We start from the raw sequence: 17,183 nt of genomic DNA, 5'->3' as shown, positions 1-17,183 counted from the left end.
ACATTTTTCTTTTTAGAGAAAAGCATTGTATGGCTTAAGTGCAGTAACTACTAAAAAGCTCCTCTTTCAGTTATCTTTCTTGCTGTTGTTGTCTTTTAGGAAAGCCTAGAATGTTTAGATTTTCCTTGGCTTTCCATCACCTGGAGGTGGGAGTCCTGTTGTTCCTGTGTAGGCCATGGATGGTTAAATTGATTCTTAAACCTAGATTCTGTATGTCTAGTAACACCAGCGTTGGAGCAGCCATGCTGCCTACTCACAGGGCTAGACACCTAGTAGCCTATGATCAAGTCTGGTAGGAAAGACCTCCTCTTTACTCATGGAGGATTGGGAGGCCAGATTAGCTTTGAAGCGCTTGAATATAAGAAACGGAACGTACTGTCTGAAAACAGGCACAACAAAGATAGCATTGTCTGAGCTTTTCTTCACAATTATTGCCACATGAATGCATTTTAATCTTAACCTGCAACAGCCTTTGTTATCTCAATCTGGACCTGAAATTGCCAGCTGTGCCATCCTCTTTGGTAATTACGTAACATGGATAAATACCCGCGGGGAGCTTGGACAAGAGCGCCAAAAGTCTTTTTAATTGATCCGTGACTTAGACACAAACAGCGGTCTCTACACATGCATAACTAGAACATTTAACCATTTCTTCTGCCTGGAGCCTTCATACTTCCTTATGTGATCTCTTAGTCTCTTTTAGAGAATCCCAAACTAAAAGGCTGTAGATTTACTCCAAGCACATTAAAGTAGTGTGTTATCTAAGTTACGATTATTTTGGCATCTTTATTGTACACAGTTACATTTACTGTCCATGTACATTCTGTTCTCTGTAGTCTGTTGGCTGAAGTTTGTCAATGTCCATATTGGGCATATGAAAAGGAGGAAAAAGGAACATTTCTTTCATGTAAGCAAAGTGATTATATATAACTAATAACATTTCAAAGTGTTGTGTTTTGTTGTTTGTTTTTTGTTGTTTTTTTTTTTAATAAAACACTTTGTTTCCTTCCACTGCATGAACTTTTGCCCTGTTTTATTGTTCCAGGAGGAATACAGTGCCCAAATAGTAGTGCCCTACAGGAAACGCGCAGCTGTAACGAACACTCTTGCACTGTGTATCATTGGCAGACCGGCCCGTGGGGACAGTGCATAGAGGATACGTCTGTCTCTGCTTTCAACTCCTCTGCCAGCTGGAACGGGGAGGCCACCTGTTCCGTGGGGATGCAGACAAGAAAGGTCATCTGTGTGAGAGTCAACGTGGGACAAGTGGGGCCAAAAAAGTAAAGATCTTAAAAAGTATCTTCATGCTGTAAATATCTTTGGAATTTACTGCTCTGTATTTATATCAGCAACGACTACATGCAAAGACAAAAAGACCCCCATCTTTGTGTTCTCATAAGGGAACAATTCATCTTTTAAAAATATAAAACTCGAGCTACAGAAGGGTTATAAAATACCTTTCTCACTATTGATTTTTATGAGTGACATTTACAGTGGTGATATTGCTGACAGCTGACCAACTGCTAAATCCAGCTGGCCTCTTGCCATCTTCAGGTCAAGTCAAGATAAAAGTCTTTAGGCATGTGTGTGGTGTGCAGTGCAGCACCATTTCCAAGATCTTTGTGGTACCTCCAAGCAAGCAATGCATCGTGTGGATTAGTGCAGTTCCATGCAAAAATACTGGTTTGGGTCTAAATACGGTACAACCCATGTAAGAGCATCTTCTCAGAAGCAGACCAAGGAGGTCAAGAGTAGTGCAGCTCTGACAGGGCATTAGTTAGAACCCTAGTTTGACAACGCTTGTGAGGGTTTTTTTCCCATAAACGTGTTTTTTTTAAGAGATCTCTGTGGCCCAATGATTTAATTTTGCAATTTAATATATGACCAGGGTTAAATACAGATTACTGCTAGTAAAATGCATTTGATAATATCTTTGTACAGTTTGGCAGTCTGTAAATATATCCCACTCAGGACAGATTCACAGCTGGAAGAGCTGATAGCAGAGGTCGTTTAGAAAGTTCATGAGGCAGCTATTCTCACACTAAATATTTGCATGGTGCCTGCCATTTGTTGCTTTATTCAGCAGTAGACTTATTCCTAATTTGCTTTAAATGGAAATATGGGGAATAATGCCAGCACATTCAGCAATCTAAATTGTTGTGTATCTGCATTAAGTTGCTGTTCTATTCAGTCATGATACCGTTATCTCTTTTAGTTGGTATTCATTTTACATTTAAAAAAAAAACTCTAATTATTTATCTTCCTTTTAAAATTTGCTGTTAATGTGTCTGCCTTTGATTTGACCTTACATTTTTGGGAGGAAGGCTGTTTTATTGTGTCATAAATGAGTCCTGTGAAATGAGGAAAAAAAGCCTTGCTTGATCCTTCAAATTGTCACATTAAAATCACTGAATCGTTTTTAAAGAACCAGACATTTAACATAAAAATGTAAATAGGAACCTTGTTTTAAACTCCCCTTAATAAAAAGGATTACTGTGGTATGATACAATCAATATTATTGGCCTTATCTACCTCACAAGTTACAGACTTCAGCTTGTATCTCTTCTATTTAATTTGACCTTGAGTAAGGACTGCAAAAAAATCAATACTTCACTTTAAGCCAAGTATACTAAATACAAACAATATAAAAGATAGAAATGGTGTGCTAATTGAACTAATTGCCTGGCCCAAGGAGCTGAAGACAAATAGTAATGTTCAGTGCTTCTGAAAGATGGAGTTCTTAGTGAAACAGTGAATGAGTATAATTCAGACTTTTTTGTATGCTTAAAATTTCTGTTCTTTACAGAAAAAGACATTAGTAAGCCAATGTTCAATACTTTTCAGAAGCATTTTGAGTTTTAACTTTAGAGAAAGTTCCTGAAAACTTAGTCAATGTATGTGATTGGTGGCAGATGTGTTTTTAAAGTGTACCTGACCGTATACAATACACCCATGCATACATAATCTGATTTTATGAATCACATAAAAACAAGGCACAATTTGACTTAAAAATGTAGAGACAGCTTATGGAGAGACGATGGAGATTTATGTCACTATAGCTATAGTATTTTGTGGCCTTTCATGTTGGTATGTTAGGGGAGAGAAAAGAAAGGTTGGAGAGGGCACCAGGAAATTGGCGCTGGTTCGCAGTAATAGATTGTGCTCTGAGGAGTTTACGTGAATTGACAAGAAAACACAGAAAGAGCCAGTGGAAATCATGAACTAGCAAGTGTTATTGCTGAAGAACACGTTCCTGTAAAGCTGCAACTCAACTTTTCTCCTCCTTTCCCCCTGCTTCTCTTCTGAAAGTGACACAGGAGTAGTTCTCCACTGACCAGGGAGACCACATTTTCTCAGTAGTTCATCGTTAGACTCGCCTGTGCTCCCTTCAGCCTGGCAAGAAAGACGCCTCACACAAGCCAAGCTTCCCCAGCTGATCCAATCCAAATATAAAACCCGTGTCTCATCTCTCTGGTCCAAGATGCCCAGCAGCCACAAGAGCAAAAGCTAGTCATAGTGATATTTTTCCTGCTATAAGCCAAAAGCTCCAAAATGTAGAAGTGATGTTTTTCTTACCTCTTTACGTATTCCTCTGACAGTCTGCATAGGGCAACAGTAGTTCTGAAATTATTTTAAAGATTTGCACTGCTTCTGCAAGAGTTATTGCATCATTCTGAAAACAAGTACTGCAGCGTAGAGAGTTGCTTGTCCTTGGTGAAAAAATAGGAACACAGAATGGGGGAAAATGACCTGGGTTAATGAGTCCTATATGTGGCAGTCCGACAGTCCCTTTTATATGCTGATCAAGCCTCTTCCTAAAACTCGCAAGGTTTTTTGTCCTTTCTGACAGTCTTTCACAGCCTCATTGATCTGGCAGTTTCAACCCCTTTTCTGTCATAATCCATGGCCAGTTCCGTGGCCATGGAACCTATTTGTTCCTGGGGTAGCAATGTTATTTAGTTTAAATGTGCCTCCTTCCAGGGTTTATGTTTCTGGTAAATTTATGAAGAGCTAAAAATGTATTTTGCTAAGTTTAACTAGATGGTTTTTCTTTATAATCGTTTGGAAACTTGAAAATAACATTGGAAAGGCAGAGTCTGGAATGGTGAGTGAGGAATCATGATTTTTTTTTTTTTTTTTAGTTAAATCCCCAGGTGTAGAATGCACAGGTTATGGCTTGCTTCCACCAGCTATATTTAAATTCAAAGAGTTTTTATTTCTGAGCTCAATCCTGGTGAATTCTGGGCAACTAGCACCCCCCTCATGTGCCTGCAGGCATTCAGTACCTCTCCTGATTCACCAGTTCACTGCAGAATGATTGTTTATTTGATAATGCTTCTTTTTTGGGTTGTTTTTTTTTTAGATGCCCTGAGAGCCTTCGACCAGAAACAGTGAGGCCTTGTCTGCTTCCCTGTAGGAAGGACTGTATTGTGACTCCATTCAGCGACTGGACATTGTGTCCGTCTTCATGTCAAGAAGGTACTTTTATCCATTTTGTGCTAGTAGACAGATTTTTAAGGAAAAAAATAGAGGAGTCAGACTAGCAGTCACTTTTGGCAGAATACACATCACTTTCTGACGAAGGACATGAATAGCTGGTAGAGCAGCTGCAAGGAGGACATAGTGTTTTTGCTGAATAGAATCGTTATTTCTATACATTTTCTATAAGCATCGGTTTGGGGTTTTTATACCCATTTTGCCTACTTATATGTTACAAACTCCTATTTGCATCTTCCACTGATAAAGAGATAACTAGTCACAGGGCAGACACATACTTGTACAATTAGAGAAACTGTATTTGAAAAGCGAGCGAGAGAGAGAGGTATGCATAGGTATATAATTTTGGCAAAACTCTCTCACTTTTGCCTGTGCTGGTTTATTCTACCACAATGAAAACTGAAGAAAAGTTAATGAAAATCAGCAGTCTTTAAGTTGATATTAATGGTCTGACTTAAACATACATTGCAATACCATTTTAAAACACTTGGCAAAGCTCTTAAAAACACCGCGGGTCTCCCTTGAATTTTTATTACATTGAAATTATATGTAAAGTTAAAGTGATGGCTAGCTTAATATTGCCCACATTTTTCTGCATTATCTCTTTTTCTCTTCTAAGCTTAACAGGAGGTATTTTTATTATATGTACTGTTACAGACAGGCTCTGTAATACCCCGAGTTCCATGGGGTGCTAATCCCCATGTAGGACGTGGTGATTACTCACAGCTACCATATTATGAGAATGTAAGATATTGCTACATGAAATATACGCACTTCGAATGTCATGGCCAATTCTTCATGCTTTATAAAGGACACGAGCATAAAGTCGTTTTTGCAGTAAGTCCTATTAGTGCTTACTGCATTCTAACAAATAAAAAAGGAGTTAGGAAGATTAAATTTATAACCTTTGAAAAAGAGCAGTGAAGTAAGACCTTTGAATCTAAATCTATGAAATAGTTATTCATTAATGAATACTGTGTTATTTTACAGCAATATTAATGGTTTTCTCTGTAATATTTTTGTTGGGGCAGATCATCTTGGGCAAAAATGTCGTCCTCTTCTGCTGTTATTTCTGCGGGTTTTAAGAAAGGTCTTGATGCAATGAACATATCTCCACGAATATTGACTCCAAGCTAGCATGTATGCTGCTAAAACCCAGTATATTTGTGAACCAGTACAGGCCTTTTGTCTATTCAGTGAGTCAATGTCTTTTTGTACTACACAACCAATTTTTATTTCCTGGGTTTTGCCCATTTGTGTCAGCGAGCTGGTCAGCAGCTTCACTGGGCTGTTCGTCTGTCGTGCCCCTTGTGCCAGCTCCTGGCATCTCCTGGAGCTGATTGACTCAGGAGTGGAGGGTTTCCTCTGCGTTGAAAAGCGGCCAGGTGGTGGAGAGCCACCGCCGGGATTCTCCTACTGCTTGCTCCTAATTACAATTGTTTGGCCGTGGTCCAGCACGCTTCTGTGTTCAGACAAGCTGCAGCTGCTGTAATAACCCACCCAAAGCTGGATATCAAAAAACTCAGCCAAATGTCTGTGCTACAGCTCTCTGGAAAAAAAAAAAAAAAAATTAAAAAAAAATCCAAGATTTTTCCCTAACAATATTTGTGTATTAGGTATCACTATGGAACTAATACAGATGTGTGACTTTTCTCTTAATTTTCTGCCTGAACAACTGGTATCTGAAGATGACTGGGATCAAAATTCCTACAGGAACTATTTACTGTTTATCATTAAAAATGAATGACTATAATAATTAAAAATCGTAAACTGTGAATTAATTCCAGAGTGGGAAATGAAACTTCACATTTAAATGTAAGGCATGCTCTTTTGGAATATTTTTTGTGTATCTAGATAGAGTAATGCTAGTCCCAGCTGGGAAACGAGGGTATAGGGAGCAGAATTAAAGCTCGGCCTGGAGCGAACCAAGACTGTAAATTAAATTTATTAAATTCCTGGCTGTGGAGGTAAACAAAAGGCAAGCGGATTTTCCGATTGAGTCATTTACCGAATGGAAAAATTTTGAAATATAATAATTTCTTCCTATTAATTTCTGGTTCGGGTTCTGCCTGCAAAGGATTAGGGCAAATTTACAATTTGAAACTGTAAAGCGTAGCAGCAAACTGAGCTGGTCTAATTTTTGTTCACTTGAACTGTGTGTTCATTTCAGCTGTATATTCATTTGCACAGTATTGCTACTGTTTCTTTCTGTTTAGTTCTGCTTCCTGGCCTTTAGCTGAGATTAAAGTATTTTATCTATTAGGCTTAATTTTCTGCTTACGGACAAAATAGCATGTCACTATTATACCAATTGACTAAAATACCTGTTACGTTAAATCTTATTTTTGCCCTAACTACTGTCATCCCTATGCAGCAGCAGGAGAAACAAGCTCTTCTACTCTTTGCAGGAGGTGTCACAGTAAAGAAGCAGTCCCGTCATCGAGTCATCATCCAGCTCCCCGCCAACGGTGGTCGGGAGTGCCCGGACTCCTTGTTTGAGGAAAAAGAATGCGAAGCTTCTCCTGTCTGCTATAGCTACAGGTAGTCTAAATCAACCAGAGACGGCTCAGACATGATTTTTCAACCTGTACTACCTCAAAAGCCTGTTGAATTCCACTTATTAAGAAAAATAAGATACATAGCTAAATCAAGGTTTCAGAACAGATATGTAGACTCAGTTGGGCCCACAGCAAATCACTAGTTCATTTTGTTCCTTTGCAGGAACATTGCAACTACTAAGAATAGGATAAATCTTTCTTAACAGCTATTTTGAAATTCTATGCGATTATTCCTTTCTAAATTATCCAAAGCACTGAAATGCAGCCTCATCTGCTTAGGAGAGCTGAGTTCTGCTGCCGTGCTGTGCTATGCTCTGGATCCTCCATCTTTCCATTCCCCTCAGCCCTGAGATACTCCACAGCTAATACAAAATTCTCTGTGTTGACCTAATCTTCACCAGAGAATGCTGAGGACTGTTCCAACAGCAGGGGCTCTCCACCATAAATGCTTAAGAAAATTTTGGGGCAATTTTGTAGTATCTGTCTGAGTGGCACGGGAACGTCTAGGTGTACAGCAAGATCTGGCTGTTGATACAGACAAAGTTTAGGAAATTCTGGTGCAGTTGGTTGGATTTACTTGATGAAATGAAAAAAAAAAAGATTTTTTTTTGATGAATAATAAGTATGTTTGAATTGGAAGCTAGTGTTTTGTTTCGCCAGTGCCTAGAGAATACCTGCTAGTTCCCATGAAACCCTTCTTTGTTGCAGTGGTGCAAATAGAGTTTAAGCTTATTTTAGCCAAAATAAATCAAGATTAAAGAAATGTGTTGCTTTCATCATCTAGTAAGGATTGTCTTTGCAAATTCATCAGGAGATCACACTGTATATAACTGAAAGACAGGAAAGGTGTAAAACAGCATTGGGAAGCTACCAAATTCAGTACTCCAAACATCGGAGAAATATAGCTTGAGAACTTTTTCTGGTCAATACCAGAGTCAGAGTTTTATCTTTTAAAATGCTGTCTGTTCCTCATATCTTTAATATCTTCATTATCAAATTTTACCTGAGCTAGTGCATGGTGATGCGCTGAGCAGAACAGTTGCTAGAGAGTGGTAGATGAGGTCATTTAAATTTCATGATGCAAACTAATACTAAAACCATTTCCTTTATATTTCCTTTAGTATCTTTCTGACCTCTACACATGCTAAGACAGATGAACTCGCACAGTCAGCTTGTCTCATGCCTTAGTTGAGATACTGGCCTGCAGAGGCAAGTTAAAATGAAACAAGGTGCAAAACCATTGAGAATTTTAAACATGAGAGCAGCCAATGGTTTGAGCTGTGAACATAGCATTTTTTTGCCCCCGCTCTAAGTAATTCAGACAACTGTGGATTATTTAGAGATGTGACAATAACCAGACTTGCCTGGATTTGTTATATTTAAGGCCTAGGGTATTCTGCAGCACTCGAAGGGAACTTTTTAAGTTTCACAGAAGTTTATATTAATGCTAGAATAATTTAAGCAGCACGATATTGCCTTTCTTATCAAAATTTTTTGCAAATTCTTTTTGTCTGTGTTTTATTTGGATCTGGTCTGGGCCCGTATTCACGTTGTGCTGGATCTCTTGGTTGGCTCCACATTTGTAAGGTGCTGCCGTTCAATTACCCCAGACCCCAGGTGCTCTGGGGCTGCCTGAGGCACCCTCACAGTCATTTAACCCCACTGTCCCAATGCTTTGCTGTATGGGGTCTCTTTTTTTCTTCTGATTTCTCCTTTTGGGACAGTGTTTGGAAGATGAAACTTAGCAAAGGAATTTGTTTGTTGTGAAAACTTTACCCTTGTAATCCTATCATTTGAAATTTGAGAAAACAAAACAAAAATCCTAAGACTGCCCATCAGACCTCATCTTTGTCTGTAACTCCAAGACTTGTTTGTCCTTCACGCGAGGCAGAATTGCTCCATTTGTTCTTGTGTTGCAAGACATGCCTAAGGGAGGGGAAGAAAAGGCCTGGGGAAAATGAAAGAAGTAAAAGAGAAAGAAATGCACTAACACCTATATGTGACGGTAGTTACTGCCAAAAGACACTCCCAATAAACCAGAAATCAACCCTAGCGTCTATGTCTGGAGTGTGTTTGGCAAACTTCAACACATCATTGCTTCACTGAGATAGGTGGAAAAAAGAAAGAAAGGAAGGCAAAGTGAGAAAGAGAGGTTTATTAGGGCGTGCTAGTATTTAAAAACTCATTATTTAATGGGTCCATATTGTTTTTATGACATGTTATTGTTACTTCAGTAAATCCACTTTTCAAATTTTATTATGTCATTTTGTTGACTGGTAAAATACTCTGAGGATGTTCAGATATAAATCCACAGCAAAGGAGTTCTTCTGTTAAATGGGTATTCAAGTCACATCATTTCATTATTTTGCATAGTATTCTCTTTTTGAAATTTCTTTTTACCATCTTGTAGAAGTGTGTTAATGCTTTGTATTAATGTATAATCCTCATGTTGTGGTTTGTGTTTGTGTATTTGTTAGGTAGTGTTAATGTACCTTTGTACATTGAAATCCTTGAAAATATATATGGTTTTCTTTCTATTCCCTCCTCTGCCTCCTCCTTCCTTCCCTGTTTTCTTAATGGCCTAATCCTAAAAGGAGCAAAAAAGTTAACAAGAAAGAGGGAAGAGATTATGGCATTGTTACCATTTGTTGTGAATTGGCTGTGACCAGTTAGTAATCACAAGCAATAACTTACATTGGCTGCTAACACTATCTTGCATTTCAGCTGCCTCAGTTTTGATTGCTACAAGTTTAGATGGATTGTTTGAAGTTGATTGCTTCCCCCTTCATTTCAGGTGGAAGACCCACAAGTGGCGCAGGTGCCAGCTAGTACCATGGTATGTGCGCCAAGACAGTCCAGGAGCACATGAGACTTGCGGACCTGGGCTACAAGCAAGAGGTTAGACCCTTTGTGCCTGTCATTTATTTTTCAGAAATCTATAGCCGCACTGGTGTGGGAAATGTCTAAAATTTTAGTCGTTGTAACCTGACATTCATTTTATCTATCTTTATGTGGATCAGCAAAGGAAAATACTGAATGCTATTATGGTAGGGTGCATCCTAACTGGTATCTGGCAAATGTTTTATTAATAAAATATTGGTATTAATTTATTTTTAAGTATAGATACCACATTAGAGACTAATTTTATGGTATTGTTTGTTCAGTTTATTTCACCATCCTTACCTGAAGCAAGTTTGCAGAGGTGTTTGTGGAAAGTACGTTTTCAAAAAGAAAAACAAAAATAAAGGGATGGGTGACTTGACTTGCCTCGCCTCTTTTTGTGGGAAATGTTGTGGAAATTCACCTATGAAAATGGGACATTTTTCACGTGACGAGAATGTGAAGACTTGTTTATGGGTATATCCATTAGACCAAAAATAAGATGTTTGCTGTCTGTGTGTGTTTGAGAATTTAGGATCGGAGAACTCTACAATAATTTTGAGTTGGAAGAACTCACTGGAGGTCCCTCGGTCCAACCTTCCACCCTGAGCAGGGCCAGTTTCAAAGTTAGATCCCGCCCAGAGTAAAGCAGGCTGCTCAGGGGCATGTCTCAACATGTTTGGAGTATCTCCCAGGATGGAGACCCTACAGCCTCTCTGAGCGTTAGCTCCAGTGCTTTTCCAGCCTAGCACTGCATATTTTTTTTCCTAATTTCTTAGCTGAAATTTCCCTGGCTGCAATTTGTGTTGGTAGCCCCTTATCCTTTCACTGTATATCTCTGAGAACAGTCTGGCTCTCTCTTCTCTATACCCTCAAATTAGGCAGTTGTGGAGAGCAATGGGAGCATGAGAGGTGCAGGACTTTGCAATTACACTGTTAAAGTTCAGTGCTAGCCCATTTCTCCAGGCTGTCAAAGTCCTCTGAATGGCAGCCCTGCCCTCCAGGTAGGTATTGACTTCTCCTCTCAGACTAGCAGTGTCCCCAGACTTGCTGAAGATGCTTTCTGTACAGGTTGTTAAAGATGCTGAACAGAATTGGCCCTGGAATTAAACACTGAGGTGCAGCCCATTTAACAAGCTGCTGGTTGGACTTTAAAACCACTGACCCTTCAAAGCCAGTGATTCAGATATTTTTTCACCATTTCCATTTGATGACAAATAATTTTAGCATCCCTATCCAGCTTCACTGTTACCTGTCTTCCTAGAGAGTTTTGTGGATTTAACAGAACAGTGTGTGACTCTGTTAAGTATAGTCAGGAGACATTTTTTTAGGTGCATTAAATAAATTCAGTGTGAAAATTATTGCAGTTCCTACTTATTGTGTTACAGTAATTGAATTGCTTTGAACTACTAGTCAACCCTGAATTCCAAGAAGGTTTGGTTTTTTTTTTTTCTTTTCTGAGTGGAAGCTTCTATACATTAAAACAATATTGGCTCAGCAGATTGTGGAATTCCTGAGCAAGGACACTGCTAACTGCAGAATGGAAATGTTCCGGTCATTAACTTCCCCGCAGTATTAGAGGAGGTTATGGTATACTTTCAAAAGTCGTAGAGTAAATATTAAGCTAGTAACTCCCACCGCTTGCTCAGAAAGTGTTACAGGAGATCAATTTAGGGCTTACCACAGAATGAAACCTGAAGGTACTGCCGGCTAATACAAAAGGCTTCTGGCTGTGGTAATTCTTTCGAAGGTCTATCGCTAATGCAGCCTATTTGTAGCAGCTCTGGAGGATACATTCAGATTACACACTGAGAAAATAAGATTTCTGTCTTTGACGGTAGGAGTTCAGACAGTACAAAATGTTGTCTTCTGTACTTGCATGTTGGTACCTAAATCTCTTGACTTTGCCTCAAAGTCAGTTAATAAAGAAAGACAGCTAACTGTACCGCATGCAAATTGTTCTTTTACTGTTCTTGTGCGTCATGAGACATTCCTCTTTTTAAACTGTAATTTCAATCACGTGTGGTGTACATACTCTGCACGTGTGATGTTCCACACACATGCAGAGTATGTACATTATTTTGGAATTACTGGGCATACAGTTTTCAAATCTGGTAAAATAGGTTGGCAGAATTTCCCTCTGGTACTACACAGAGTTTGATCTTGCAAAGGATGATGTATTCAAGCAGTAGTCTCATTCCTACAGGCAGATGTAATGAAAGTACCTCTCTAGCGTAATGTGGTCAAGTGGTAGGATGAGCAATTGTTAATTAAGAACCCTGGGAGCAGCTAAGCCTGAAGAAGTGGGTGGTTTTGGAAGAATTCTGTAAATGTGTCTGAGATCAGCTTTTACAAAGGGGAGATTTTTGTTTGCTTTTGCTTTTTATTAAGTCTATCCAATGTATACATTTTATTGTAGAACTCACTGAGAAAGTTATTTAAGTTGGATAATTATCGTGGTTTAGGCACACGCCTCAGACCAAGTATCTAAATATGAATCTAAATATTGTCTAGCCTATTGCAGTGGTGAAAGTTACAGGCATTAAAGACAGAGCCTTTTTTGGCCCAATATTTTTCCTGTTGATGTAGATTATATAAATTAACATAAAATGTAAGTCTTGAATACAAGTATACTATGGATCATGTCTCATTGCCTTAATACCTGACAATGCGTTGAATATATCTTTTACTTTCGTGGTCAGTATTGTAAACTGATATTCTGTAGGAGCTAAATAAAGTAGTACAGCTTTTCTTTAGACTGAGAAAGGTAAAATATTTTCTGTTTTCTTGAGCAACTTTACAATGAATGTGACTTGGAAGTAAAAGTTGAATTTTTGCACAAAAGTAACTTTCACTTTGGAAAATATACTTCTGGAATTCTAGAGGCTATTGGTTGAAGTTTTATTTACTTCACACCTCAGAAAATTGCATTTTGAACTTGGATGGTGTGTTCTATTTGTTTTATATAGGTTATCTCCTACACAGGGAATTAACATATTCCCTCTCCCCTCTTACATTTCAAATTCTGCCATGAAAACAGCCATGTGTGAATTTTCAGTGGCGGAAGTCATTGTGTTTGGTGCCCTGCACAAGAGTTGATTTCATGCAAGGTGCTCACTGCAGGGAGGATGACCCGAAAGGAAGCATCTGGCTGACCGATCTCTGCCCTGGACAGTATTAGAAAAATTTCACCAGTTTCTGAAGGAAGAATCTGGAAGATTCTTCCCCTCTCCCTGCTAATTCTTGGCTCCTTCCTGCACACTTGGCTTGTCGTAAATAAATTTTCTACAGGCTATGGAAGACATTGCATGACAGTATATTGTTAAAAGTTCTGTACCATAAATCATTTATTTAAAGGTTATTTTGTGATGTAGATACAGAAAAGACTGAGCTACTACTGTGCAAGTCCTTTTAACCATTGCAAATTCAGGAAATGCTAAACACTGAAATATGAAATCCATTTGGTATAACACTCTGATACTGCATTTATAATGTGATACTGGACTAAAGATATTTGGAACAGATCATTTAATTGTTGGTGATTTCGGTAAAAACCTTTACCACACTGTGAAAATGTAGACATAACAGCATATCTTTTTCAATTGAAGAAGAGTTACCTCTCAAGTTTCTGATGCTCATGAATGCAGAAATCACACAGTCATTCATCTGTTTGTGGTAATTTACTTTTGATGACACAGTGCAACAATAATCTTGTAGAAGTAATCTCATCCCTTTGGTTTCCTGTGGTTTGTCCATTCGTTTTGTGTCGATACTCAGTAGAGCAAGTAATTGCATTCCATTCTTGTGTGTGAGAACAGTTCTTGGTTCCTCTTTTTCAGTGCAAGGGGATGTTGCCGATGCTATTAGTTTGTCCTATTTCTGATCTGTTTGCCTACGCACACTGTAACACGTAACGTATCAGCAGATGTGTTCAATAAGAAAAATAGGAATGTACACCAGGGAAAAGGCACATCTGACTGTGCATTCATTAGTGGTTTATTTTGAACAAAATAGTGTCTGCACTGTTCATATTTTAGTTAGAAAGATGATTAAATCTGAAGGAAAAGCTAGAAGTTAGAGTCTATAAGTAACTAGAGCATATGCACACCTTGCTTTATGTCACAGCTTTGCTATTTACATTTCCATTCTTTAGCTTTTTAATCACATTGGTCTTCCTTGGCAGAAGAGATACTTGGGTGAATCATAAAGTTTAGAATTGTGATTCATTGTCAAAGACAGCTCTGTTTCTAGCTGTCTTGTATAATGAAGGTTTTGTTACAAATTGTGTCAGTTTAAATGAACATGTCACAAAATTAGAACTTGGGTGAATGCAGAGGAAAGAGAAGAAAAGTTGTTTTTTTGCCTTTGAACAGATATTTTTAAGAATTTTTTGAAGAAAAATGTTTGCTAGTTATTCATGCAAATGATGTACAGGTATTTATATGTAAATCTAAGCATAGTGACATAGCATTTAGTATCTGAGCTGCAAATTCATTGTAGTCATGAATCTTATTTGAACTAGGCAGATAGTCATGACAATTGTGTTCAATTTCTGTGACAAATGAAAATTTGCAGTCTTATCACTGATAAAATGCCTTTTAACAGCGGATCAGCAGGGCAGGAATGTATCACAGGATTGCAGTAACAAGACTTCTGTCTCTTGTTCAAAACCCTCAAGAGAGAGTATTATGGGTGCATCAGCAAAGAGTTTGAAACTTCCTTTTGAGCCTATGCAATAGGAACAGGAAATGTAGAGAAAAGCCATATTTTACTGCAACAGCATTTATGTTGTGTGGAGGTGCTGGAGCACCTCTCCTATGAGGACAGGCTGAGATAGTTGGGGTTGTTCAGCCTGGAGAAGAGAAGGCTCCAGGGAGACCTTATTAGCAGCCTTCCACTATCTAAAGGGGACCCACAGGAGAGCTGAGGAAGGACTTTTTACAAGGGCATGTAGGGATAGAACAAGGGGGAATGGCTTCAAACTGGAAGAAGGTAGATTTAGATTAGATATTAGGAAGAAATTTTTCACTCTGAGGGTGGAGAGGCACTGGCACAGGCTGCCCAGAGAAGCTGTGGATGCCCCATCCCTGGAGGTGTCCAAGGCCAGGCTGAATGGGGCTTTGAGCAACCCGGTCTAGTGGGATGTCTCCCTGCCCATGGCAGGGGGGTTGGAACTAGATGATCTTCAAGGTCCCTTCCAACCTAAACCATTCTGTGATTCTATGATTTTCATAAACTGTTTCTCAATTAACAAGAGTAAATTGACCAGGTGTCTTGATGAGTCACCTGAAACCCAGGAAGGAGAGGCACAGCATGTTGGCAAATACAAAATAAATAAATAAAAAAAATACAAAAACTAGAACAAAAGAGTAAATGGTTGATAAAGACAGGCTACTAGTATTTGATGGAGATGTGGGCTATAAAACTCACTGTGAGAGGAACCTGGTCCAGCTAGGGTCTGCTGAGATACTACTTTTTATTCTTAAGGTTGACATTTATTAGCACATAGATAACTTCAAAGTTGTTGTCTGCTCAGTGAGATAGATTAATGTATGAAGTCTGAAAGTGTGATCAACTTAGGCGGGTATGTGTTATGTTATGCTCATACCTTAATAAAATCTGTTACGATAAACCTCAGCTCTAGTGACTTCCGAAGGAACTTAAAAACACAGTTCAAATTTCTTTAGAGCTGTATAGGAAAGCCTAGGAAACTTACTGAAAAGGCTTTTTTTGCCAGTAGCTTCTGCAGATTTAAGTAGGGCTTGTTGGACTGCATCCCAATACTAGTGAAGAGGACATGTAGCAGCTGAGAAGCTCGAGTGCCCAAACTGCAATAGCCTAGTCACATCATGATGTATATGGATGGATGCACATGGTGAGGGCTATCCCAGTGACCGAAAAGAGATTTGCAAAAGGATGCACAGCCTGCAGTCCTTGCCACCATAAATCTTCCTCAGAGTGTTGTAGGGAGGAACAGGATGAAAATTCTGAAATCTGTCAGCGTATTCTTTAATAGCAAGAGGAAGGTTATTTATAAAATTTAAGCAGAAGCTTAAGTAACCTGGCTGTCAGAGAAAATATCTGAATGGCTGTACTTGATGTCACTGGGAATTGGCCGTTATTAAAGAGCTGATCCTGAGCTCTCGCTATTCTTCATTTGCAGGGGGTATGTAGAGTTATTTGAAAGACAGTAGAGGGGGGAAGCTTCCCAGGATGGCCGTGAGCACACGAGGAGCCGCGGGGAGGCTCGGAGGCAGAACCGGTGTTCAAAAGCCCTTTCCTCTGGCTGTGGCTGAGCAGGGACAGCAGCCTCCCTCTCTGGGCATCGCATATGGGGGCGGGGGGATTTGCTCTTGTCGGGGTTTCGTGCCCTCATTTGAAAGCGGAAGAAAGGAGACAAAATCACGAAGGAGCGCTGCTCCTTCATGGAGCTATAAAGTACTATTTTAAAGTCATCGAGACTTAACAGATGAGAGTGCCCTGTTGCCTGGTTCATATTATAGTCGCTGCAAAGGTCAACGGGCAGCTTCAGGTTTTGTACTGAAATAAGAATTTGGACAACAGTGCTCAAGAGCAGTATTTACATGACAAATTAAATTTTTATTAACAAAAGCCAGAATCTCCAGATGACTTTATTCATCAGAAACACATTGTTATTCTCTTTGGCACATAAAGAGCACTCAGGCTTGTATTTCACAATATTATTGGTGTATACTCCTGCTTAAGATACTTCGTGGTAGAAACATTTCATCATGCAGTGTTTAGACTGCTGTGTCCCACAGAAAAAGAAATAAACATACATGAAACCGTAGTCTAGGCAGCATTGATAGAAGGAAAAAAAAAGTTAGCAGAAAAAAAAAAAGTTTGCAGAAAAAGTTAGCGTGCTGAAATAATTCTTGCCTTTCTAGAAATGAAATAGAATATTTTTGTTGTTAAAAATACTTAGCAATTGAAAAAATGGTATCACAAGTGTGTTGTAAAACAAAGGACGTAGAACACATTGATTTATAAAATAATTTTTAGGTATAGGGAACCCTGAATCTCACATCTCAGTGAAATCTTAGTGAAGTATACTAATGATGGTAACACTGGCAAGGTTTTTATATAAACCCATGCATAAAAAGTCCTGTTAAAATACAGTCTTAGTGTTTCATTATGCCAACAACAAATATATTAGCCTGTAGTCCTCTGTGGCTTGGTGGAAACATTGCTATCAGATAAAGTTTTAATTGCACAAGAGTCCCGTGT

At 38.8% G+C, this 17,183-nt stretch overlaps 1 protein-coding gene across 1 annotated transcript in view; it reads left to right on the top strand.

Moving 5' to 3' along the window:
- The window catches only part of THSD7A (thrombospondin type 1 domain containing 7A), a 214,093-nt gene that overhangs the window by 147,036 nt on the left and 49,874 nt on the right, over positions 1 to 17,183 (top strand). The window contains exons 9-12 of the mRNA XM_082479202.1: positions 1,046 to 1,280; positions 4,364 to 4,479; positions 6,906 to 7,038; positions 9,850 to 9,953. Coding sequence (XP_082335328.1) covers positions 1,046 to 1,280; positions 4,364 to 4,479; positions 6,906 to 7,038; positions 9,850 to 9,953 — 588 coding nt within the window. The remainder of the gene's footprint in view (positions 1 to 1,045; positions 1,281 to 4,363; positions 4,480 to 6,905; positions 7,039 to 9,849; positions 9,954 to 17,183) is intronic.

Source organism: Vanellus vanellus (genome assembly GCF_965231255.1).
Source record: "Vanellus vanellus genome assembly, chromosome: 2".
Classification (NCBI taxonomy): domain Eukaryota; kingdom Metazoa; phylum Chordata; class Aves; order Charadriiformes; family Charadriidae; genus Vanellus; species Vanellus vanellus.
The sequence above is the reverse complement of the archived record's forward strand: the minus strand, read 5'-3'. Positions and strand labels throughout refer to the sequence as shown.